The 26,495-nt window shown below is 50.2% G+C and overlaps 2 protein-coding genes across 2 annotated transcripts in view; one reads left to right on the top strand and one right to left on the bottom strand.

The window, feature by feature from the left end:
* The window catches only part of Ppp1r3g (protein phosphatase 1, regulatory subunit 3G), a gene marked incomplete in the record, with an annotated part of 2,909 nt that extends 805 nt beyond the window's left edge, over positions 1-2,104 (top strand). Inside the window, 1 exon segment of the mRNA XM_013521768.1 lies at positions 1-2,104. Within this exon segment, the coding sequence (XP_013377222.1) occupies positions 1-368 (368 nt within the window).
* Positions 2,105-17,125: 15,021 nt separating this feature from the next.
* Lyrm4 (LYR motif containing 4) overlaps positions 17,126-26,495 on the bottom strand; it is a gene marked incomplete in the record, with an annotated part of 124,240 nt that continues 114,870 nt past the window's right edge. The window contains 1 exon segment of the mRNA XM_005398879.2: positions 17,126-17,545. Within this exon segment, the coding sequence (XP_005398936.1) occupies positions 17,477-17,545 (69 nt within the window).

Here is a 26,495-nt window from a genome sequence, read left to right as displayed (position 1 = left end):
CCGGCTTCGGGCGTGTGCTGCGCTGCCCGGGCCCCAGCGCCGTGACCGTGCGCTACACTTTCACCGAGTGGCGCACCTTCCTGGACGTGCCCGCCGAGCTGCAGCCCGAGCCACCGACCCCAGGCGCGCCGTCGGGGGCCCCCGGAGCCGGGTCGGGGGATGCCGAGGAGGAGCCCGTGACCGAGCGCTTCTGCTTCTCGCTGTGCCTGCCCCCCGGCCTGCAGCCCCGGGAAGGCGAGGGCGGGCACGCGCAGGATGTCGCGGTCCACTTCGCCGTCTGCTACCGCTGCGCGCAGGGCGAGTTCTGGGACAACAACGCGGGTGCCAACTACACGTTGCGCTACGTGAGCTCCACGGACCCGCTCTGAGCTCGGGACACCGCGGGGAGCCACTGCTCCGGGTTTGCGCAGGGACGCTGTGCTGAACGTCGTCGATCTGGCGTGAGGGGAGCGTGGAGGAACGGAGGACACTGCCGAACTGTGAACTTGCAGCTCGGGCCAATGCGCGTGGGCCTGGTCCCAAGTCTTCTTGTGGACCTTCCTAGCTGAATTCTAGAACCCCCTGCCTGCCTCAGAAGAAATCCCCAAGGGAAAATGCCTCCCGGCTTCTGCGCTCTCAGGGGATTTTGTTTTTAATTCAGGTGTCAGTATTTTCGCCTTTGCCACAGCGCCCGCTCGTGATGCACGTACTGGGGAAGGCGCAATGGGAGAACGCCACACCCTATCGCCGAGAAAACTGGGATGGGGTGGGGCACACTGTCCTTTGTTTTACCTGGGATCTGGGCAATGTTTGCCCAGACTCGACGCTATTTACATGTGCAAATGGTGGACGAGTGTCCCCTTAAAAAGTGAAGGTCATTTGCACACACCTGTTTGCACTGTACCTTGGCTTTGGAGCAGTTTGGGGGCCTTGGCGCTCAGGCCATCTGCTGATGACACCGACCACTTTAGGAATTGTTAACGAGGCACTTACAGGGTTCCCTTCTTTGGTCTCCTGACTGGTGTGGAAGGGCGCAGATTTCCCCACGCGGGCAGAACGTTTCTTGGGACTGCCTTTAGAAAGTGTTCTGTCCCGGCTGTGATAGCTGCTGGGTGGGTTCGAGGGCCGAGTAACACAGGCGTGGCTGTGAGCTGCAGGGACCAGTGGCACACACTCCAGCCCTTTGTGCAGATGAGCACCTAATATCCATGCTGTGCCATTCGCAGGCAGAAACGATGCCAAGCGCAAGGGATGGGGGCTTTTTGTCCCTCTCAGAGCCGCAGTCAGGCCGTGTAACTTGGCTCATGAAGCATGGGTCCTAAAGGCACAGGGCCAGGGCCTAGGCCTTCCCGCCCTGCTGCTGGTGGGTTTGGGTGCCCGGATGAGGTGGCCAAGCCAGATCCGGCAGCTGGGTATCCTGGAAGGGACCTGATTCCACCACACGTTGGGTATTACTTCCTTGGGTGATTTATATTTTTAAAAATTTCCTGGTTTTCAGTATCATTTATTAGTTTGGGGATGGTGGCCTTGAAGGAGGAAGATTTTCATTGTTCTGATCGATGGGAGTTGGGGTATAAAAGATCATGAGCGAAACTGGGCCCACAGCCTCTTTTGGTAGGTGGGCCCAAGCATGGCTTGGATAGTTGAAAAAACCCAGAAGAAGGTCCTGCTTTGCAACATAAGAGAACTACGTGAAATTTAGATTTGGCATCCTTAAATAAACTTTTACTGGAACACAGCCATGCACGTTTATTTATGTGTTTCCTACAGCCGCCCTCCTGCTACCATGCAGAGTTCAGTAGATGCGACAGAGACCATATGCAGAGTGTGAAATATTTACTGTCTGGCCCTGTATGGCGTGCCCAACCCCTGCTTTGTATTCTTAACACTGTGTTGAGAATTGTGGTTAACAAGGCAGTTAACCTTTTAGCGGATTTACCTCTTAAAATAAACCTCCTCTGAGAAAAGGCAAACTGTTTACACTACTCCCAGTAATCTTGGTTAAACACTGAGGCACCAAAAGAACAGTTATTATGTATGGGAGGGGGAAACCCACCTGCTGCTTTCTTTCACTTAGAAGATAATAACAGTCACTGAAATATGGACCCGTCTCGGCATCAAATTTCAGAATAGCTTTCTGCCTTTATTGTGTGTGTGTGTGTGTGTGTGTGTGTGTTGGGGATCGAGCGCAGGCCCTCAGACATGCTAAGCACGCACTCTACGCTCAGCTCTATCTCCAGGCTTCTTTGCCTTTAAATGGGGTGTCTTTAGCTCTACAAATATTTAGTTTGAACTTTGAATTGGAGACTTCCCTTTGTGCAGTGTTACCAAAGGTTAACTAATCATGGGGAAATTTTAAAATAATAATTTGTTGACGGGAAGCATCACAAGGTACCTGGCTGTCACTTATACTTGGAATAAGCACTACGCTTTATATGAATTTTTAAAAATGTATAACAGTCAAAACCACTATTGCAGTATGCATTACAAATGTAAACTTCTATAGCAATAAATTAGAGTGACACCTTTTTTTCTGTTATTAATTACAAAAGCAGTCAATGCCTTTCATGCAGTGCGCAGGTGTTTTTGCGTCTGGTATAACATTTCTTTAAAGTGTTTCCTTGCAGGCAGATATGCATCCCAGCTACTTGGAAGGCTGAGGCAGAAGGGTCACAAGCTCAAGGCCACCCTGAGCAACTAAACCCTGTCTCAGATTAAAATCTGGAAAAAAGGGCTGCGCATACAGCTCAATGGTAGTGCTCACCCAGCAGGCTCAGGGCTCTGGCATCACTCTCCTGTACCACAGAGAAAAGTACATTATTACACAGTAGCGCCTAACACCCAGGAAATGCATTTTAAGTTTTTCTTGGGCCCGGGATATATCCCAGCAGTAGAAGCACCTGCACGGCAAGCTCGAGGTCCTGAGGTCGATTCCTAGTACAAAAAAAAAAAAAAAAAAAAAAAAGAACAAACAAAAAAGTTTTTCATATGCATTTGTAAGTACATTTTAGCTGAAAAATATTGATAGCTTGTGTAGCATATAACAGCTAGAATATGCTGATTGATATCAGCATATTTATTTTTGGTTTTTGTTTTTTAAAAATATATTAGGGGGCTAGGAGTATACCTCAGTGGTTGAACATGTGTGGCCTGTGCCTAGGTTCAATCTCCATTATCACAGCAAAATTTAAATTAGGGGCCCACTTCAGGACAATATGACAATTTTCTTTTTTTTTTGGTACCGGGGATCAAACTCAGGACCTTGCGCTTGCCAGGCAGATGCTTCGCCACTGAGCTGTATTCCCAGGCCTCACTTCAGTAAAGTAGATAAGACATAGATTTTTTTAAAGTACAGTAAATACAACAGATTTTCTAGTCTTACTGATTGCTAAAAATATAGTTCGAATTCCTCTGACTTTACAAAGAGTTGCTTCATGAGCTAACGCACATCCAACATAGCTGTTACGGGGGAAACGCAGCGTTGCTCTGTCTATGTCTTGGAGGCCAACTTTCCAAAAGCTCAGAACTTAGTAAAATATTTAGAGCAGCCCAGTTTTTCTGCTAACACGTGGAGCCTTTCAAAGTACTACCACTGTGTGAGTCTCTCTTTCTGTCTCCGTCTGTCTGTCTGTCTCTGTCCGTCTGTCTGTCTCTGTCTTTCAGTCTTTCTCAGTACTACTGGGTTTTGGACCCAGGGCCTTCTCTCTGAGCCACAACCCCAGCCCTTCATTTTATTTTACTGATTGATGGGGTCTTACTAACCCATGAAGTTGTCCAGGCTGGATTCGAACTTGTGATCTGCCTCTCTCTGCTTGCTAGTGTGCTGGGATTAGAGCCATACACCACCACACCCATCTGGCCTTTTAAATGATTAGATCTTTTAAATGATTGTTTTATAATGTGCCAACTTCTCTTTGTAGCTTTTTTTTTTTTTTTTTTTTTTTTTTTTTTTGAGACAGGGTCTCACTCTGCAGTTCAGGCTGGCCTTGAGCTCACTCGGTAGCTCACACTGGTCTCCAGCTTGCAGTGATCCTCCTGCCCCAGCCTCCTCGAATTACAGGTGTGTGCCATCAGGCCTAGCTTCTTTGTAGATTAACAGCAAACTTCATTGCTGTTGCTGGTGGTGATTGAACCCAGGGCCTTGTGCATACTGGGCAACTCCTTTACAATGAGCTATATCCACAGGCTGTAGCAAACATTTTATAATATACATTGTGTAACAAACATTGTATAATAAACATAAAGGAAGTCAAAGTAGTTTTTGTTTTTAAAAAGTTATTTCAAAGGAAACTAACCAGTCATGAAGTATTTAGAGTAAATTTCCTGAAAGGGATCAAAACTCATATACACCCTGATAACAAAATTCCCACAATGCAACTGGTGCTTTCTATCAGCAATATTAACCTTACCTTGTGTGAGGGTCATTCTGCTTATGTAATAAGCCTTAAAATCTTACCTTGCTCTAGTGATTAAAAACTGAGTTCTCCCCAGAGATTGAGTGGTGCTGTTCTCCACTAAGGAAAGCCTAGTTGCTTCCGTACAACCAAGTGTTTCTGTGGATCCCTGGATCATGGAGGTTGGATGCAGTGTGGGCTGTCGTCTTTAGGGGTTCACAAGCAGCAGCTAGACATGTGGCAGCTGCTACGGAATGCACCCCAGGTCTGTGAAGGAAGGTAGACAACCTAGTCTCAGACTAGGTAGGGAGCCCATGGAGCTCTGGAGCCAGCTGGCATCTCTGGGCACCAGCTGCAAGGGCTCTGGCTCGGCTGCCTTCCCTAATTCCCAGGGCAGCTGGGAGTGGGCAGCTGTTGTTACCCATAGACCTCCTCTGAGGGCTGAGCACTTCCTCCCGCTCTAGATGCAGAGGGCATCCATTCCGACTGTCCCCCTACCTGCTGTGTTCTTCCTGTGCTCTGGCCCAGGGGCGAAGACCTCCCTGGACCTCTGTGGCTCTTGAGGCGTCCACATGGTGGTGACCACAGGGAATTGGAGCCATCTTATTTCATCTTTGGGAGGTTACTACCGCAGGGCTCCCCGGAAGTTACTTCTCAGGTTTTCACATTTCGGCTTTCTGGCCTCATAGGCTTGGTGTATTTTAGTCAGCTAAGAGTTTTCATTCTCTGACCCAGTTGGGTATGGAAATGCAATTTTTGCTTTTTGCGGCATCACGGAACTGAATGAAATGTGTGGGACCTGGGTTTGTAGGTGAAAGGAGGGCACTGTGGCTGTAGTAACTGAACAACAGGAAGCAATCATGAGCTGCCTGCAGTCTGGCCTTTGACTGGCCAATCCCCATGAGGCCAGGGCTGATGGCTCCCAGGATGGAGAATGTGCCACTTGAAGTCACTGGGACCAAGGGGCTGGGAGCAAGGAGCTGACAACCTGGGCTCACCCCAGCGACTCGGCTTTCCGTCCTACCGAGTGGAGCAGTCCTGGACATCTACTAGGTGCCTGGAAGCGGGGACTGATCCAGGCTTCTCTTCCAGAATACGTGGCAGGCTCTTTCCCTCTGTGGCCTAGTGTGTGTTCAGGGTCCTCTCTGAACTTTAGTGAGAGGGTGGAGGGAAGCAGCCTTGAATGATAACGCATAATGCAGCCTTAAATGATCCTCACACCCTCCCGGCTCTGCTTGTTGCAGCACTAAATACTGTTACTTTTGGTTTTTTAAGCCCTTTGAGTCTCCCCAGTAGACACTGCATTTGTGTTTTGTGGAGTTTAGTTCTTTGACCTTGACTGTATTTGAGCAGGAAATTTTGGAAAGGAAAAACAGCCTCATTCCAACTGAATGTAGATTTCTGACATAGGAAAGGTCAAGGGCATCCTTTTAAAATGTGCATGTGAGCTTGCCCAGTGAATCTCACAGAGGACCAGAAGTCTGTCACAAGTTGAGAGCCAGTTCCACCAGAAAGTGCGTTTACACAAACTATGTATCTGTATATCTGTGTCTTTCTGGTACACTGAAGCTATCTGAGAGTAACTCATAGGACATTTAAGGACATGGCCTGGTACACTCTCCCTGACTGTGGTCATTCACTCCAGTCATACTGGCATTGCCGTGGTCCTACCCTGGACATGTTACCTGACATTATTTCCCAAGGGGAGTCAACAGCATCCTAACCTAGGCTGAAATGGAAAATTCACTCAGAAATCTGAACTGAATAAGGAGCCAGGAGAGGAGGATTTCATAAGCTAAGCATGAAACATTTAATATCCAAGTTGAGAGCTTCCCAAGCACATCCTACAGATGACTTCTCGGTAAGTAGCTATCGAGTGTTATGTTGAGGAGGCATCCACTAATCAGGAGAGGATGGTAACTAAAAAGTCTCTCTGGGAACATTTTGCTGTATTCTTTGAGTATATGTGGTTTTACCTCCTGCCTTAACTTTCCATAACTGTAACAAATTCCTAAGCTAATCAACTTAGAAAGAGGAAAGGTTTGCTTTGTGTCATAGCTGTGGAGGTTCAGCCATAGTCAGGCACCCCTGTGACTTTTGAGTCTGCGGCAATGCAGCATATCGTGGCAGGGAACACATGGCTGAGCATGGTCTGGATGCAAAAGAGACAGGAAGAGACCAGGGTCCCATAATCCCCTTCCAGGTCGCTCCCAGTGACACCAGGCTTCTTACTAGGCCCTGCCTCTTAAAGGTTCCATCCTCCCAGTAGTACCAAGCCAAGGAGCAAGGCTTTAGTGCATAGCCTGTGGGGGGACATTCTGATATTATATATATTTTATATATAAAAATATAAAAATAATTTATTTTTAATTGGCACACAACCTATAGCAGCAGTTTCTTGTGACTGAGAAGATGGTGTATGGTTGGACCGACATATTTTTGTGCTCTTGGTTGGTTCAAAGGCCCAATATTTCCCAGAGATCATTAGGCTCTTTCCTAAGTGTTACACTATTCAACAATAAGTGCAGTGACTTTATGCTTAGGATCCTTTAAATAGTTCAGCACATTCATTCATCTTCCTTTCAATCACCTTAGGAACATCTGTGTTTATGAGCACAGACTTCCATCTTGTTGGTTTTGGTAATGTATTTCCCCGCCAGCAAATCCAAAATCCCAGGTGACACCCAGGTCGTACTTAGATGTGAAATCCATTTGCCATGTCAGCACTGTCCGTGTGCATGTCCAATTGAGTTTGAAGGTCCCCAGGCTATCTACAACTATATTTAGATATTAAATTGCAGACCACACTTAATAAGGGAATATGCAATATGTTCTTTTGGGGAAAAATAACTTACTGCACATTTAGAAAGGTCTGTGGGTCTCTTGCCCAAGCAGCAGCAAGGACTCTGAACATCTATTTTCAGAACCCTATTTGCAGAGTTCTTTTGGACTTTGCTGTTGGCAGAGCCATTTAAGATGAATGTATGTGTGGCTGCTACATGCCCCGAGTGACGGATTTTTCTGGTGGGGGGACCAATGCCTTCAAGATGGATGGTGAAGACTTTGAGTTCTAAGCCAGGGTCTGCCCTGCCCCACGCAACTTACCGCTCTGCAGAGCTGGAAGCAGGTGAAGGGGTTGAGACATCCGACTTGGGGTTCTGGCCAGGTTGTGGCCTGTCCTCCCACGTCCTGCAGGTGCTGGCCTGGGTGGTATTGTGCAGATGGACACCCTGAGGGTTAAGGTGTAGGGTTCGTTTTTTTGAGATTTTATGACACAATTTAATTTTGGAAAATTTAAATTTGGAATTAGTTCTCATGAAATAAGTGTACTTTTGGTGCTATGTGATAGCAGTATGTATAATTTCGCAGATCTATTACCTATCAGATTCACGAGTGAAATACAGTGTAAAAAGAGAACACACCAGTGCACTGGTCCACAAAGCTGCCTTGGTTAATTCTTTTTTTTTTTTATTTATTTGTAATTGGCACATAATTGTACATATGTATGAAGTATGTTGCTATAATTTAATTCATGTGTACAGTGTATAATGATCAAGTGAGGGTAGTTAGCATTTCCATCTACTTAAACATTGACCATTTCTTTGTTTGGAGTCGGAGAACTCCTGTCTTCTAGTTCTTCATGAAGTATACAAGACGTTGCTATAAATTACAGTCATCTTGCTGCGCTGTAGAACAGGCTGAGCTCTTTGACCCTTGGCTTTTGATGTTTTCACTGGTTGAGAAGAGTTTCCCCAAGGGGTCTGTTATATACAACTTTAATTTGTCAGTTTACCGTGAAGTGCTTAAAAGAAGAGTCTGTGCTGTCTGGGTAAACTTGTTGGAGTCAGGGTTTCCATAGCAATGGACCCACTGCCCTGTGGCACACGCATGACCACGGAGATGACTGGGTCACGTAATTCTCCACTGTTTGATAGCAGAAGATGGGGACCGTAATGGGAGGGGCACCCAGGGTAACGTGCAGTGTCTTCCACTGCAGTGGTCCAAGTGTGACTTTCTGATGTTACCCAGAGGTGATGTCATTAAATCACCACCGCAGTGTCACTGAAATATCCATACCACACCCTTAGGTCGCATGGGCCCCTTAGCCTGCCTGGGTCTGTGTCTGGAAGCCCTGCTTTCTAGGGTGCTGCCTAGAGGGGCAGGCTCTGATTTGGTGATGGATTTGGCATTCATCAGCACATAACAAAGCTACTAAGTTGCCTAAGCTGGGCTTGAATTTGCAGTCCTCCTGCCTCGGCCTCTTGGAGTGCTGATTACAGGCATCCAGCACCATGCCCGGCTTGCCGGTGTAGTTTTATGTAATGTCATGGAACTTATGCAGTGCCTTCTAATAAGGTGAGTGAAAATAACCTCCTGAACCTTTTTCAAGATCTGCTTGAGAAATACATCCAGGGGAACCTCAGGCTTGAGCAACAGATTTCTGTGAGTGTGGGTTCTGACAGCATTTACTGAAACTGAGAACTGCTATAGCCAAAACCCAGCCCTGGTGATTCTCCTTGATTCTTAACAGACTGGTGATAGCCCTGAGGTTGGAAAATGTCTTTCCAATTCTGAGGACTGACATGTTTATTTGTGCACCTGCTGTTTGCAGCACGATCGTATGGCTACTTTTCTTCATGTGTCACACCCAAAAATTGCTGAACCAAAGCCCTGATTTGACAAAGAACAGGAAGCAGCTCAGGACTTTAAAAGCAATCCCTGGGTCTGGAGACATTTTGGTGCTCGCACCTGCAGGGAAGGTGTGAAGTACAGTTGGCCACCTTTGGTCTGGAAGTCTGAGCGTGGAAATATTCCGAAACCTGAAACATCTGAACACCTCTTGAGCATTCAGTGGGCAGAGCCCACGGCGCTGCCAGGCCTCCTGCCATGCACGAAGCAGCTCCTCAGAAGGAACGCTTACGGGCCTAAGACCTCAGCGCTAAGCTCCGACGCCCTGAGCTCAGTAGTGCTGTACTTGCACTCATTTCCTGGTTTGGACAGAGCGCTCTGCTTAGGGAAGTCCTCAGGGAAAGGGAGAGCTGCGGGAAGCGTGCATGGGAATTCTGTGCTATCTCTGCAACTTCTTGTGAGTTTAAAGCCATTTCAGAATAAGAACTCATGATAACAAATTGGAATTAATCCTTAAAAATAACCCTGGAGTGGCTCAGCAGAGAAGAGTCGGGCCTGTCAGTCACCATGCTGGGGAGGGGTGGCCCTGTGCAGGGGACGCTCACAGGCGCCAGGGGGAGGTGACACTAGCTCAGCCCCTCGCCCTAGCGGGCCCGAGTTCACACGCTTGCAGATGGGGAGCCGTGATTCCTGCCCAGCGCAGACTGCTGAGAGCCAGGGCGAAGCGGTCTTCCTCTTCCCTCTGGCTCTGTGGGTTGCTTCCTACTGATTCCATCTGAGAATAAACACTGTCTGACTTCTTCGGGATGTAAGAAGCATGCATGAAATTTCCAATTTGGGGGACAAGTGACAGCAGCCCCCACGTGCTAACCAGGCAAGCTGTTCTTGTTACCTTGGAGAGCGTGCCATTTGCTTCTTGCTCGACGATGGGATGTGTTAGGCACGCACGTTTCTCTGGCATTGTTCGTGTGTGTATTGTTAGCACCCCGTGTGCATCTTCTGATCTGCCTGAGAACCTCTGCATTTCCCCAAACCAGCCTCTGCAAGGGTTTCCTGCCCTGTCTCAGGCAGCCACTCTGAGCGCCTCCTGCTTACCAGCTGCTCTTCGATGTTTGACACCTATTCTCTGGTGATGCTGCTTTGGCCTCTGCAGCTGCCCTCTCCTGATTCACCCTCTACCCACCAGGCTGCTCCTCACTGGTCTCCTCTGGGGCTGATTCTCTGCCTGCCACCTGTCCTCCAGAAATCCTTCTTTAACTTTGGTTCTTCTCTAAAGATGCTGCCAAATCCTTGCAGGAAAAGCAAATTCTTTTGTCCCTTCCCACAGAGTCCAGTTTGAGTCCGCTCGTTGGGGAGCTATTTGTCCTCGCAGCAGCGTGGAGGGAGCCCTCGGGATGTGACGGGCATGGTGTGGCGTCGGGATGGGTGTCAGTGAGCTCAGCAGGGGCGCAGTCCGTGGGGAGCAGGACTCTCCACCCCCACAGCGGTGGCTGCTTTCTCTGCACACACTTCCCTCCCCAGCCAGCTCCACCAAGGCAGGGAATGCGTTTCCTCCATGTAACTCACCCCCAGGGTCCCAGGGTGGGCCCCGTGAGTCTCTGGTGGGAGGGCTGGTGGGTCACATGGTTCTGCCTGTTTCCCTGGAGTGGGCTTTGCTTGTGGAGGGCAGGGTCTGCTCTGGGCGCAGGCGTCCCCACAGCTCAGCGCTGCTCTGAGCCCGGGGGCTGGCTCATCTCTCCTCGGTCCTCTCCCGGTCCTCACTCGCGCCATGTGTAAACATGCCCTGGTGGGCTGTGCTGAGGAACAGCTGCCTGTGGGCTGTGTCTCCCTGCAATCAGAAATTCCCCGAATGCGCCGCGCAGCTGCGCACCGAGATACCCGCGAGGCGCCGAGCAGTGCTGCCTGTGGTACCGGGAGACAGAGACACACTTGCTGGCTCAGGGGCTGGCGGGGACTCCCCGGGGACGAGGCCCCGTCCGGGAGCTCCTTGTCCTTTGTATGGGCCCTGCCTGTTTTCTGTGTAGTTTGGCCTCAGCTGTAGACACTAAGGGAGCACGGGCTGACTGCAGGGACAGAGTCAGACTTCCACGGGAGACAAGAGCCCCAGGGCTGGTCCTGAGGGCTTCCTGTTTTTCTTCACGCATGGCTTCCTTCTTTTGGGTTTAGCGGGAATCACAGACTCCTGGCGCTAGAAAGGTTATGGTTCTTGGGATGTGTCCAGCCCATCTTCCCACACAACGAGCAAAGGCCCAAGTCTAGGGTGCACAGGCAGCTCTAGGGTGGGGCCCTCGGACCCAGGCTGTCCTGTCCTGAGCTTCCCAGCACGCGCGCACCTCCCAGCACAGGATTCCCTCCCATTCTTTTTTTGTTTTTGAAACAAGGTTTCACTATGTGGCCAGCTTGCCTGACACTGATTTTTAAAAGTGTTTTGTTTCAGTAGTGGGAGCTGCTGAGATACCCTTTCTACGCTTTGGATGAGCTTCTATTTATTCAATACCCCAAGGAACTCTAGGCTTGGCTTTACATGTTTTAATGACTGCTAAAACTTGACAAATTAATATTAAATATATTACACGCTTGCAGAATAAGTGGGAGAGTGTAATTACTTGGCAACACTTGGCCAGACTCTCAGCTTCAAGACTATAATCCCTGATTATGTATCTCACATGTGCTGCGTATATCACAGACAGGAACACAAATGAAATACTCCTTTAAAAAATAAAGATCCATCAGAGGCAGTACTTGGGAGGCTGAAGCAGGAGTACTTGAGCCTGAGAGTTTGAGACCAGCCCAGGGAAACACAGTGAGACCCTGTCTCCAAAGGAATTACATTGTCATTGAATCATCCTTAAGATAGATGAAGTTACATGAATTTACTAGGTAGTCAATAGGGAGTTCTAGTGAAATGCTTTAACAATATGTAACAAGATGCAAGAAATACCCACAAGGAAAGCAAGGTAACTTCCTTGCTGATGGGAGACCCAGGTTTCTCTTTAGTACTGTTGAAATATTATTGGTCTGGCAGGAAAATAACCGTTTTTAAGGAGCTGTGTTTCTGGGATCCAGCTTCTTGGGGTCCACGCTGCCCTGGGGTGGTGCAGCCAGACACCTGGTCCTTCACACACCGTGCTGCGGTCAGGACAGACACGGTGGATTCGCTACCAGCGGGACACAGATGCCGCCACAAGCAGTTCCAGTCCTTTGGTGTCCATAACTCTTGGTATCTAATTTCAGGATAGCAGACATCTACTGTGTTTGTGCTCACTACTGTGGTGGCAGTGGTCCCCCCAGGAAAAGGGCAGTCAGTTTCACTGACGAGTCCTCCATTGGGTTCTCTCTTCAGGGTCTTTGGACTTCAAACTGTGCCCCGGGGCCATACATCATCCTTCCCGGGCCCTAGAAGGGTATCAACAGGAAAAGCAATTTTCACAAATAGCTCCCAGAAGTATGAACAAGGGTGCAGAAAGATCGAAAAGTGAAGCTCTTATTGTCTTTGGAGGGGAGGTGTTCAGATTGATGGTGGAAAAAGTCCCAGGGAAAATAAGGCTACTATATCACCACTGACTGTTTTCTCCAGCAAGTTCCAGTTTTGCTGCAGATCGTTTTATAACGATTAACAGATGCTAGATTAATGGCAAGGTACCCATTGCCTCGGGTGTGTGGAAGAGCTATTTTTGGCTGTTCCTTTGTTTGTAATCATGAACACCCTCGTGAGCTTGGCCAGCTTTGTTGATGTGGTCACATCAAATATGCTTATCCTGTGACCAGCACACTGTGGCCACTCTGTGGCTTCTGAATCACAGCCCGGGCCCCCAGCATGGATGAGCACACTGAGGCTGCACACAATGTGGGGGCTCTGTAAAGATCATCGGGGCTCACACTCTGTTCATCAGGGGATGGTCCATGTCTGGGAGGTTGGGCCTGAAGAGGTCCTAAATTCCCAGAACCCGATCCCAAGCGTAGGACAGCTTCTCCTTCAGCAGCTGCTGCACTTGTACTGTGGCCTCAGCATCCCAGGAGTCCTTTACTCTAGAAAGCAAATTGTGGTGGATTGACAACTGGTAATCAACTTGTAACACCCAGCTGCACTGAACCAGCAGGGTGCTGGGTGTGGAGGGCCCACTTGAGTACTGCTGAGTACTTCTCCTGGAGAAGCTTGTCATGCTGCTTTTCCTGATATGAACTCTGCTGCTCTCATCACTGCAGGAGCTCGGGACCTTGTTGTCACGGAGGATGGCTGCAGTTCTCCTCAGGGGAGCTCTGGTACACACCTTGAGTGTTGCTTCCTGGCTCCAGTGTAGATCGCTCAGGCTGCTGGCACAGATCCCTCATCCCACTGGCACAGACTTCCTAGTTTCCACCACTGATATCTGGGCCTTCCCAGTGCAGATCCTTGATACAGACTCGCATGAGAGGTTGTTGCAGGCGCTAAGCCTCCAGCTGGAATTCTGGAGGACATTGCCATGGGCTCTAGGTCTTCAACTGGACTCACGCAGGACACTGCTGTGGGATCCAGGCCCTTAGCTGTTATTTGGACAGATCTCCTGCACTCTTGAATTTGACTCTTTGGGTGAATACTATAAAATAATCCTATAAATTATGTGTCCTGTATTGAATTGTTTCCCTTGCAAACCTTGACTACAAGTAATGATGTGCATAGTACAGGTATTTCTTGGTATCCATGGGAGATTGGATCCAGGGTCTCTTTGGCTATCAAAATCCGAGAATGCTTACTTAAGTTCCTTACAGAAAATGATGGACTATTTGCATAGAACCAACACATCTCTTCCTGTATACTTTAATTCGCCAGTACTTACACTAACCAAAGCAGTGTCAGTGGCATGGAAGTAACTGTCACTGTACTCTGTCGTTTAAGGAATGATACCGTGAAAAAGCCTCTGTGTGTTCAGGAAAGGTGTAATATATTTTTAATCTGTGCTTGGCTGAATCCACTCACGTGGAACTTGTGGATCTGAAGGACAGATTGTATTTAACAACAAGGTGGTTCATTTTCATGTAAAATATATTTTTGTACTTTATGTAAATGTGAGTTTATTGTGCATTTTATTTTCATTCTTAGAACCAGGTGGCCAACATGTAGACCAAACTTCCTTTGCCTTAAGAAGAATTCCATGGCCCCTTTTACTAGAGAGTAATTTCTCTCTATCCCGCCTCCCCCCACATTAATGACGTTACATCTATAACATCAAGCTATAGCAGGATACTTGGTACTGCTGAGAGCTACAGGTAAGAACCTGTATGAGTATTTCAAATACAGTGATCCATGTGCACCCATGCTCAAAGCAGCATACTCCGTAACAGCTCAATCTATATGTCCGTCAATAACTGAATGATAAAGATGTGGTAGTTACACACAATGGAGCACTACTCTGCCGTAAAGAACAAACTTAAGCCATTTGTAGGAGAATGGATGCACCTTGAGATCATAAAGCCCAGTGAAATAAATCAGACACACAAGCTTAAATACTGCATGGTTTCTCCTACCTGAGAAACCCAAATTATAGACAAAGGGCAAAATAAAAGGTAACAGGAAGTAGAGAGATCTTCCCCAAATGGGAGGGGAGACCAAGGGGTGGGGGAAGTGGGAGAGGAGAGGAAGGGGGTGAAAAATGAATTGAGATGTGTTATGGACATGTACCGAGTTCACACAGGTGCAGTCATGTATCTCACAGTTTTATCCCAGCGGGTCTGTCATAGTATAAAGTGTGAGGATGTAGCTCAGTGGTAGAGCTCTTGCCTAGCATGTGTGAGGCCCTAGGACACACACACACACACACACACACACACACACACAGTTTCCAATAAGAATTATAAGATGAGCAAACTGAACTGCTCCCAACCTTTAGAAAAACGAGATAAACTGCAGGGCGGAGGTGCTGTGAGGCTCTGGATGGGGGCGCAAGGCCGGGCGTACACAAAGCTATCCGTGTCTACCCACAGGTCCCCGCTCAGTTCGAGTCTGAGCCCAGGAGCCATCGGAGCATCACTGTGCATGTGGCCAGACAGCGTCCCGAGTGCTGCTGGGCCTGTTTCCCCGTCTGTAATCCCAGTACTCAGAGGCCTAGGCAAGTTCGAGCCCAGCGTGGGCAACTCAGTGACTTGCTGAGATGCTGCCTCAAAATAAAGTAAGATAAAATAATAAAAAAGGGCTGGGGCTGTAGGTCAGTGTTAAGGCTCAGGGTTCAATCTCCAGTACTGAAGGACTGTGGCCAAAGCACTGGCATCTCTAAAGGTCTAGAGCACAGCTGTGCTTGGCCAAGGGTTTTTGTCTCTGAAGAGACGAGCTTCTGTGGGCATCTGTCACGGGCTAGCTGCTGACACCCACAGGGACCTCTGCGCCCCAGCCTGGCTCATGCCCTGGGCTGATGGCGCAGTCCCTCCCATCCTCTTGCCCAGGCCCCGCAGCAGTCAGCCAGGCGGGTGGATCATGTAGGTACACCCATCCAGAGCTCTAGAATCGTGCTGGGGCCCGAGTTTGGGGACCACCGAACATGAGGCTCTGCCTGTTAAACCTGCCCAGGCCACATGAAGGACCAAGGCTGCTGGTTTTTTGCCCCAGAATTCTCCTTCGTCTCTTTCTGTAGACTTCAAATGCATAGTTAATTTTATTTGAGCGACAAAAATTAGCTCAGTATTAGCAAGGCCTTGGGCATGTTCAAACCCATTCATGTGGTTTCATCAGCACCCAGACAACCCTGTCCCAGGGCTGCAGAACAAGTTCAGTTAGCTTGGCCAGGGCCTCTCGGGGGGAATCCTGGGGTGAGGCTCCCCTTGAGCTCTCAATCTGATGCTTGCAGGGAGAGGTTCGAGTGCCCAGGTTTCCAAGCAGCAGCTCCTCAGGGTGAGAACAGATCCCGTGTCCCCCAGCAGCACTGTCAATGACCATGTACATCACCCTAGAAAGATTGCCCCAGGCCACGCCCCCCAGGGTTGGGTGACTCTGCCCTGGGACAGACAGGTGAGGGGGAGGACACATGTCCTCTGTCACCTGTGTCCACCCCCGCTGCCCTAACACTGCAGGTGCGCGATGGCCTGTTCGGAGGGTAACAGGTCCGGGACCATGAGGAACTTCATTCATCTCACAGGTACAGAAGATGATCCTGACGTCAGAAGTTGCATCGCTAAGTAGGACGGCCGCACAGTTCCTCCGCTCTGAGCGCGCCATTGTACACACTCTACAGTGTAAAGGTGCCACAGGCACACACCTTGCAGGTGAGCGGGGAAGGTGTGCGCTGGACTCGTGACTGAGAAAGAAAACGAGGGGACGCTCTCACTGCTGAAGGATCTGCAAGGTTGCTGCTAGCCTGCTCAAACCTCAGCATGGGGATCCTGCATCCACTCAGCACTCGTGCATCAAGGGAGACGGGAGCAGGGTCCGGGTTCCCTGCAAATCCCCCAGAAGTCAAGGAAGTGACTTCCACCCTTTTCTGTGTTTGGAAGGAACGAGTCTTCAAGGATGAGGGTGCACAAATCCCCTGCAGCCCAGGACAGTAGGACACCTCTCGCCCCTCCACTCACAGCCTCACCCAGCCGCGTCTTTATCTCTGTAACGCACTCCAGGAGCGGTGCTGCCCAGAGCTGGCTGAACACAAAAGCCCCCCGGACTCAGGAATACGCACAAACCACAGCCAGCGCTCATCTACAGGGCCAGGCTCTGCGGGGAGGGGAGCACTGGGAGGGCTGTCTACAAACACTCCATTTCCGGGGACTCTGTCGCAGCCAGACGTGGGCTCCTCTGGGGGTACGGACTCCGCCAGGCCTGTCGGACGGGAGGGTTGCCCCGATGGCGGGGAGGGGTCAGGGGCCTGGGGCTGCAGATCCACACAGCACATCTGGCAGCCCGGCTGCACACACCTCATCCCCGGCCGTGCAGTAACCACACTCGGCACCTTTGTGCGGCCCTGGGCCCAGGCTAAATCGCAGGCACACCCTGGACCCCTTCTGGCTTGACCTCCCTGCTGTCCCCCAAATCTCACCTGGTGCACAGCCGAGCCTCACAAGGGGGTTCCCAGCCTCCAGGTGGGAGCGTCCTCACAAGGTGCCCCTTCCGCAGGCCTGCCTGCCTCTGCAGGAAATGGACACGCAACACAGCAGCAGGTGTGTTCGGTGTGGAAAGAGGGAGATGATTCTGTTTATTGTCAAGGACCCAGAACCAAAGTCTGCAAGTGAACTACACAAAGGTGGAGGAGGCACAGGGCGGGGCGGGCGGGGCGCAGACCCGGTGATACACAGCATCACCGAGCCACCTCCAGCTTTCCATTCTGCCACTCGGCCCGACCAGGGCAGCCACCCTTCCACCCCAAGGCTGAAACAAGATGGAAATGTGACTCAGTTTATCAGCTGCTACACGGCAAGCAGGCCAAGAGGCTACTTCAGCTGGCGTGGGGGCCCCAGCCCGCGCAGGGTGATGCGGAAGGTGGCTGGCGTCTCTCATGTGCCTGGTCCCCAGCTCCTTAGGTCCTGGGCTTCTCTTGACTCTCGATGACCAGCTTGTCCGTCGTGTACAGTTGGCTGATATGGACCTGAAGGAGGAGACAGGACACAGGTTAGGAACACAAACTCCATGAGCCCCGCGGGGCAGGGAGCATCTGTAGCACTTCCACGCAGGCCCTGGCCCTGGTAGACTGCCCCCGATGGACACTGTCTTTGCTAGTTCCTTGCACACCCACTGTCTCCCCTCCCTGGGACAGCACCAGGGTGTTTAGCTGCTGGCTGGAGGCACAGCCATCCGCGTGGTGCCGAGAGCTCCCCATCGGTGCCATTCCTTCCTTTAGAACAGCTTCTTCCATCAGGAAGGGTTTTCAGTATCCAGCAGACAAGCTGTGAAAACGAGGCCAGAAAGCCACTGCGCCGAGCTCAGGGGCTGTCCCCCGGCGGGGAGGGCGGCAGCGCACTCTGCCCTGCCACCTCCCCCTGCTTTACTCTCCTTTTCCACGGGGCATTCTGCTGTGGCCCTATTGCTCCCACCTCTCAGACGGAGGCTAAAGCCATAACCCGGGCACAGCCCCTCCCTCCTTCGGAACAGAGTGTCTTTGTCACAATTTCCCTTTAAAGGCACTTCCTGAATAAGACTTTCAAAGGACCAAACAGAATGGGTAGAGAAAGGGCTGAGCATTAGGAAGTCTGTCTGGATTTCAGAGCAAGTTGGCCACTCTCTGTGAGCAATCTGGGGCAAGCAATTGCTCTTGAAAAGAGTGAAGCCGAGAAAATTCCCCAAGGCCAGAGTTGCCACTTAGAGCAGCTCAGCCTCAGAATTCAGATCCTCCTGTGCTTTTCCGCTGGCCCAGGACAAGGCACAGTGTGCTGTGTGGAAGGAAGGCCCTGAGGAGAGGAGCTCGCCCACCAGGGACAGCCTCAGGGCACTGCCGGGGTCCCCGTTTTCCCGGGCACGTGCTGGGGCTCCTGCCCGCACTTGGTGGATGACAGGAACTAGTAAGCTGTGGTGTCAGAGGAAGCCAAGGAAAAGGTGAGCGCTGCATCCCCTAAAAAGGAGAAAAAAGCGGAGAACAGCGCTTGGGCAGTATGTGACCATGCCGGTATTTTTAATTGCAAGCGAACCTGCAGTTACGAGGAAGAGCCACGTGGCCGGGGCAGTAAGCATCCAGCACAACTCCTAGTAGAAACCAGGTGCCAGGCGGCTCTGCGTCTCAGCCGTGTCCCTTCCCTTCATCAGCTCTGGTGACACTGGTGCCAGCAGCATGGCAGGGGGCTCTAGGGCACTTCATTTCTTAAACTGCTGCCCACGCATTGTGCAGTGCAAGGTCAGAAACCATCCCGAGGGCTGGGGCCAGTGGGCTGGGCTTTCCTTTTGTTTTCTCTTCTTGCTCACTCATTGTCTGGGTTTATAATGGATCGTACTAAATCCCGACGGATGCAGGCAGGGATGGTTACGGTTTCCCTTCTTGAATCTGAAACAGCTGCTGGGTGAGCTGAAGCCAGGAGACCCCTACAGGAGAGGAAAGGCCACAGCGTGGATTACAAGGCTTCATTTTCACCTGTAAACTCCCACAGACGAATGGGGCTGCTATCAGATGATTCTGAGAAAGGGAAGGATAAGGCAGCAACGATTCTTTAAGCAGAAGCCTGAGAATCCACTTTGGAGGTGATGTCCCCACACTTCAAGGAGGTGAAACACAAATTACCGCGATGCGTCAGGAGGAACCCGACAGAGCTGTCTGCTGGGAATGGGCTGCTTGGGAAGCCGTAAGCTCTGTCCTGGTGAGCAGTGGACAGTGGAGACGGAGGCGGAGTTCCGTCTCAGCCGGGGCCTGAGCCCGCTGACTGCTTCTAACTTCTGTGAGTCACACTGCCAGCCGTCTCCAGGGTCACCTTGGTTAGCAGGAGCCACGTGGTCTCTGTCAACCCCGTGTTCTGCTTCTCATATGGAGGAGCCCCAGAAAGATGCCATTCTCCATGCCTGCCCCCATCCCTGACACTGTCTGAGCAGCCAGGGGAGGGGGATCTGGCCGAGGGACAGTCTCTGCAGACTCAGGAGGGAGAACAAGTATTCCCTCTACAGCAACAGGGCGTGAGGCCTGCTTCCAGCCCCTCCGGGAAGGCCCTTCTCCCTTCTGTCTGCTACCCACAAGCAGGAGGGCAGCTCGTCTGGGCCGTCTGTGTGGCACGCGTGTGGGGCTGACGTGAGGGGCTGAGCTCTTGTTCCTGTGTGTCCTGCCTTCACCCCCATGGGCAGGGCTGGTGACATGCACACTGCAGCCAGGCTACGCACAGCCCCGGCAGACGTGTGCTTTGCAGACCACCGGGGCCCGACACGCAGGATGGACGGACAGGCAGGGCTCTTCCTTCTAGGAGCAAGGCAGGCACATAGCAGGTAGCTAACTGTCTGTTGTGGGAAAGAGCCCACAAGCCCCCCAGGAGCTCTGGCCGTCACTCAGCAGCTGGGCAGTGAGCATCTCACGCCCCAGGTCTCTGCTGTGCATGCTTGAAGGCGCCCCTGTCCTCAGTGAGCTCGGCGAAGAGCGCGGCCCCTGCTCCACAGTCCGGAAGGGGCCAGCCCGCGAGCAACCCAAGTGCTAGGGACGACTTCTCAGTGCAGATGGCTGTCAAGCGGGGCCAGAGGAGGGGTGGGGAGCACCTTCCAGAGAGGGGGAGGCACCCACTGGGGTCACTCAGGGATGCACACAATGGGCTTGCCTGTCTGAGTGCATCGAAGAGATGTGGGGGTATGTTGGTTTTTTTTTGTTTTTCATTTTTCTTCCGGTACCAGGAATCGAACTCTCGACCTTGCGCTTGCCAGGCAGGCGCTTTGCCGCTGAGCTAAATCCCCAGTCCAAGACGTGGAGGTATGGACAGACCCTGGAAATCAAACTCATGCGGAGGGAGAGGAGGGCCCCTGGGACGCTGCGATGGGAGGAGCAAGGCCTTAGCCAGTGGCCCAGGGCCCAGCAGGTGTGCAGGTGAGGACGAGTCCAGCTGGAGAAACATACAGTGAAGCACACAGGTCAGGACGTGAGAGGCACTGTGCTCAGGCCTTGGTGAGAACAGAGGCCCAGAAGTTAACCCTCAGAGGAGCGAGCTGGAACCCTGGGTCTCCTCAGCTTCCTTCAGACTTTCTCCAACACGCAGCTCCTCTGCCAGTTCCCAAGCAATGCTCCATTGCATGAATGACACATCGCTGTGACACAGCTGCAGTTACTGCAAAACCTAAGCGCCCAGCATTCACATCTGAGAGAACTGTGGCCTACCTGCACCCCTCTCTCTCTCTTGCCCTTACTAGGGGCTGATGGAGATGTCCTGATGTCTACACTGTCCAGCTTACCTTGCAGCTAGAGGTGGTTAATGAGCTGACATTGTGACATCATGGGAACATCATGGTGGAACATGTGGGAAAGTTATTATTAGTTCTGCCATGTCAGGGATAGAAGCTGGGGGCTTACATATGCTAACAAGTGCTCCACCTCCGAGCATACTCCCAGGCCAAGAAAGTTCCTTAACGGGGACGCAGCCTCCTGTCTTGCCATTTGTCCAGGCTGGGCTCAAACTTTCCATGCTGCCTGCTGCCTTATTCCTCTGATAGGCACGCACCACCATGCACCTGGTCTCTCCCTTTCTTTTGGTGGTACTGAGAATTGAACCCAGGGCCTCAAATGCTAGGCAAGCATTCTACCTTTGGACTTTATTTCTGGCCTTTTTCTTTATTTTGAGAGAGGATCTCAATCAAATTGCCCAGGCGGGCTTTGACCTTGTGATCCTCTTGCTTCAGCCTCCTGAATAGCTGGAGTCACAGGTGTGCAGTATCACATGTAGCATAAAGGTTTTTCTACTGAACTTCCTACTATGATCCTTATGCCATTAATGTCACTGAAAGGGTATTTTTGTAACAGTATACTTCTCTGGGAACATGCTAAGAATTTAATCATTCTCACATGGTAAATGTTTACATTGTTTCCACTTCATGTTAGGACTACCACTCATACATAACCCTTGGCACATCGGATGTTTGTTTGTTCCAAAAGAATTCTAGAAAAGGAATTACTAGGTAAACGAGAGTGAACATTGGTTTCCTAACAGAGGTTGCAAATTCCTTTCTGGACCGGTTTGCTGGTTGGGCCACCTGATGCTCCCTCTGGTGGCGGATCAGAGGGCTTCAGAGGCACATGCATCTCCATGCAGCGCGCTCTGCGGTGATGCTGGCCCCCTCTGGGCATGGCAGGAATAGGAATGTAGGACCGTCTTACTGTGCGGCCATCCGCTGTGTTCCTCACAGGAGCCTTCAGTTGACAATAAGCCTCAACTTTGTTCTCCAGGCCACCATGCTGGAGGACACGTGCTCTGTGGGAGAGGTGCAGTCCGCAGGGTAGTGACAAGGGGCGGTACAGGGAGAGCAATCTGAAGAGCCGAGCTCTAGGAAACCTGCATCAAGCAATTTATAGTGTGCTCTGACTAAAGTAGGAATTAGATTTTTAAAATTCCTTTTTTTTAGGGGTGCTGGGGATTGAACCCAGGGCTTTACACGTTAGGCAAGTCCTCTACCACCGAGTTGCACCTCCTGCTCTTAAGACTTTTTTCTCAGGTACTATAACTTTGTAAGTTTGGGGGGAAAGCAAACGACACTGGATGTTGATACTGTTAATGGTGTTAAGAGGGTTTAAGGAGGAATGTGCCTCTGTCTGGGACCCTTTTCCTCTCCATGACTGCCCTGAGATCTGGAGGCTCCGACTTCCGTGTCTCTGCCCATGCTGCTGTGCCAAGATGCAGCTTCCGGGTGCTAGGTAGCAAGGGCTCGTTCCTCTGGGAACACTTAGGCACAGACGGCCCTGTAGTATAACCGGCAGAGAGCCTGCTCGGCTCCCCTGTGTGAAAGCCAGTGACTCAGCGGGAGGAAGAGGAGCGATCACATCCCTGGCTTCAGCTGCCTTCTGTGGCACAGTGCCGGGCATGAACCAGGTGCTCAGGAAGTACAGTCACGGCTACACCATGACGTTTAGGTCGGAATGACAGCATATTTATGGTTCTACCACCCCGTGACATTATAGTTGTTTTAATTTGTGTAAATACATTTTTATCCTGTTTCTGTAATGACGAAGTTGGCTAATGACACATTTCTCAGGACGAACATAACCCCATGGTTGAGCAATGCTCAACTGTGCCTGGTAACTAAAAATATCAGCCTCTCATACTCTGTGGCTGTAAGGCTCCATGCCCACTACTACTAAGACCCAGGTATGTTGGTGACTGCAGGATGCTTTAGTGGAAATACAGAACCGATGAGGGCAAGTCAATAAAAACAGCAATACTGCTGCAAGAATGTTCACTGACTATTAAATAGAACTGAATCACTTACAGTTGGCTGAGCAGAGGGTTTAATGTCATAACCTAGGGCTGTAACAGATTAACGCAGAACAATTACAGAAGAGCTAAGGGAAATACTCGGTTCACACAGGGAAGAAATGCTAAAAAGTTATCTCAGTGAGGACTATGGAGCGGAGGCTGTGAATGTGCCGCGGTGCTGGCACGCTTGCTTGGCCTGTGAAGCGTGAGCGCACATCAGGACGCCATCGGGGATGGATGCTGCCGAGCTAATGAGGAAGCTCGCTGGCTGCAGCGGCAGGGGAGACGCCTGGTCAGTGGAGGGAGAGGCGCAACTAACAGCATCGACTTCCGGTCCCTCCGAATCTCAAACTGTCCTCACAGTCACGTAAGACCATCACCACGCACAAACTAGTCATTAAAACCCGATCACACTTCTATCCCATGAACTTTAGGAGCTGGCAGAAAAGTCCATTAGCAGAACACACAGGCTATTCAGTGGCAAGTGGCTGGGATGAGCCGATGGCCTCAAAACAGAAACGAGCTCTGAGACTCATTAGACAAGGAAGCTGCTAAGGACAGGAACAGCATCCGAGAAAACCACACACAAGGGCTGCAGGTTTGTCCTGTGACTCTTCTCAAGCCGCAAGCAGTTCCCTGTTGAGCGCAGGGGAGCTGGGCTCAGTCACCAGGGGTGCTGGTGGGAGGGGAATGCAGCCAGTCCTGGACCGGGACCCAAGCCTACCTCTGCCCCGTCCTGTTCTTCTCACAGTGTGTCTATGTGAATCAAATGAGACTGCAGACATGAGGAAAATTTATCAACCGCACCGCTTACTTCCCAGGCCCCCAGCGTATGAAATGCCTTAATGCTGCTGGGAGGACTACGGAGGTGTCAGGCACAGGGCCAGGACATGATAAATGCCACTAATGTGCACAGCCTCTCTGTCGAGATGTGTATCATGAAGCTAGGCGTGGCGGTGCACACCGGTAATCCCAGCACTGGCAGGCTGAGGTGAGAGGACCGCAATTCAAGTCCTGCCCAGGAAACTTGGTGAGACCCTGTCTCAAAATATGTAACAATCACCATCATAGGAAAGGGCTGGAATATAGCTTAGTGCTCAAGTACTAGGTTTAATCCTCAGTACTACCCCCCCCAAATACATATCATGGGGCCTCAGACCCTGACTCCCAGACCCCTCACCCTATAGGTGTAGGAGCCTGTAGGAACTGTGGAGAGGCAGTGTCAGCGATGCTGGAGAGCACTGCTGGCTTCTGAAGATGGGCTTTCTGGGCTGGACTTGGGCACTGACTGCTGAGTCAACTCTGTCTTCATTTCTGCCGGGGGTGGGTAGGCACGTAGCTCACTTCCCGCCCAGGGAGGGCTGGGTGCCTCCAGGTGGCAGAGCTGCCTGGTTTGAGGAGGGTGTGCTCTGGCTCTAGAAGGTACAGGAGAGATGAGGACCTTTAGATTTGCTGGAAATGCTGGGGTGTGGACTTTTGGGGCTCTCTTCTGTCAGGGAGGGGCACTGGTAAAACTACCCAGGTGGGGGTCATCCCTGGGCTAATTAGGGACAGTGACAAGTCTGCTTCTGCATTGTGATGATGATACTACCACTATTAATGATGATGAAAGTAATAGTGACATTTAATGAGCATTTATTATGTACCTGGCACTGTTCTAAGCATGTAAGCATTTCTTTCAGACTCATAATAACTATGAGGAAGGTACTACTATTCTTATGAGTTCATAGGCTTGCACAGGCAAATTCTGTTTTGCTTTCATTTCCATTTTTGGTCTAGCATCTCAGTGAAATACACTGGAGATATAATGAAAAAAAAGCAGCAGCCACAGCAACAGAAAATATACCCAGTGGGAGAACCTTACTAAGAAACACAAGTGGTCTTCACAAAGACACTGGAGACTACAGACATCTATATGAACGAAAGGAAACCAGAGGTAAACCATGTTCATGGAAAGGCTGAATTACATAAAAAGTTCTCAATTTTTATAAGTGTTTTCCTACTGAGTTACAACCCCAGCCCTCAATTTACTTTCACTTCATTGATAAATAAAAAGCCCAAAAGAATTTTTTGAAGTCCTTGACAAAATGACTTTAAAGCTTATTTGAGTGAATAAAAAGCCAAGAATAACAAAGAAAGTTTTGGAAAGGAAAATCTTAATCTAATCTTAGAAAAGGAGTTTTGAGATGCAATTACAACAGAATACCTTTTGTCCAAAGACAGGACAGTTCACAGAATAGAGGAGAGCGGTTTAAACACACCCTGTTACTCAGAAGGAAGCAGAAGGAACCCACAACACCTCACCCAGGACTGAGGGCTTGACTCAAAGGGGCTGCAACACCGAGAGTATTTCTTTAAAATCTCCTCTTGATCCTTTAATGTAAGTAGTGTGTTCTGCTTCCATGATATATTTGTGCTTCTTTAGGAGAAAAAATTTCTCCTCAAGTTAGTAAGTAACTCCAATTCTCCAAGAAGATGCACGGTATTTATCCCCTGACTGTGCGCTGCCTTCTGATGCACTGTTCTGAGAAGCATTTTTAAAGATCTCACTTTCCTAGATAGGGGCTTGGAAGGCTGAACAAAGAAAGAAAAAACCAAACCAGACCTTCAAACCACCCTGTAAGAAACCCCACCCACGTGGCTTCCAGCTGCGGCCTCTTGTCAGACTGCGAAGGCTCATGCCTGCTCCCTGGCAAGGTGAGCACAGCATCTGTGCCTTCCTCGGGTTGGGGACCACGTGGGGCAGGCTTCCAGCTCTCTGCAGTTCACAGGGCCACTCCCTTTACTGAGGTCTCAGCACTGAGAGTCACCGTTAGGGCCCTGGCACAGCCGAGTGACTAGCTACAGAAGCTTGTTTTTCAAGTAGATTGGTTTTTAAAACCGTATTTCCCACTTCTTACTAATTTTCTAGAGAAGCAAAAGGACTAGGCATGCATGAAATGATAAGTATTTTTTCCTCTGTATAGCAAGAGGTTATGAAACAGACATGACTATAGATCACATGGTGTTCCTTTAAAAAGCTCTTGGGCCATGTGACCTTTTCTTCTTTCTAGAATCTAGCAGCCTTGTTTTTCAAAATATTTACATATAAGATTTCTGTTTTTAATCACGCTGGATCCTTCAAAATCCATTCACCAGTTACAAGCATCAGCAGACAAAGCCGTTTCAAAGAGCCCAGAGCCGCAGCTTGTGTGTTCTCCCTTCCTGAACTAACACACTCTATCTCCCTTCTATGTTCAAGTCCTGACTTTGAGATAACGTGCATTGGGGTGGTGCAGAATCCACCTTGTATTTTAAACTGTGCTAGGGCAGGCAGGCAGAAGCACAAATCCATGATCTTTCCCTACATCCCACGTCACAGTTGCTAAATGAGTAGGGACCAGGGTGCACTCCTGTCATGTGGCCAGAGGCCTGCTAACACCAGCTGTTGCAGCGTGGTTATGAACAGAGACTGCTTTCATGTTTGACAGTCCTAGGTTAGAAGAGGAATTATATGTTGTTCTAAGTTATCCACTGTTCTCACTTTGGGGGCCACACTGTTGGTTTTTTTTTTTTTTTTTTTTTTAGCATGTCTAAAGTTCATTTAAAAAAATTAGCACAAAACACACCACAGCATGCCAGGGCAACCACACTATGGCCCACCCTTTTCTTCTGCATTCCAGGCCATTAGAACAAAGGAAA

Source organism: Chinchilla lanigera, unplaced genomic scaffold (assembly GCF_000276665.1).
Source record: "Chinchilla lanigera isolate Chin_1 unplaced genomic scaffold, ChiLan1.0 scaffold00064, whole genome shotgun sequence".
Classification (NCBI taxonomy): Eukaryota; Metazoa; Chordata; class Mammalia; order Rodentia; family Chinchillidae; genus Chinchilla; species Chinchilla lanigera.
The sequence above is the reverse complement of the archived record's forward strand: the minus strand, read 5'-3'. Positions and strand labels throughout refer to the sequence as shown.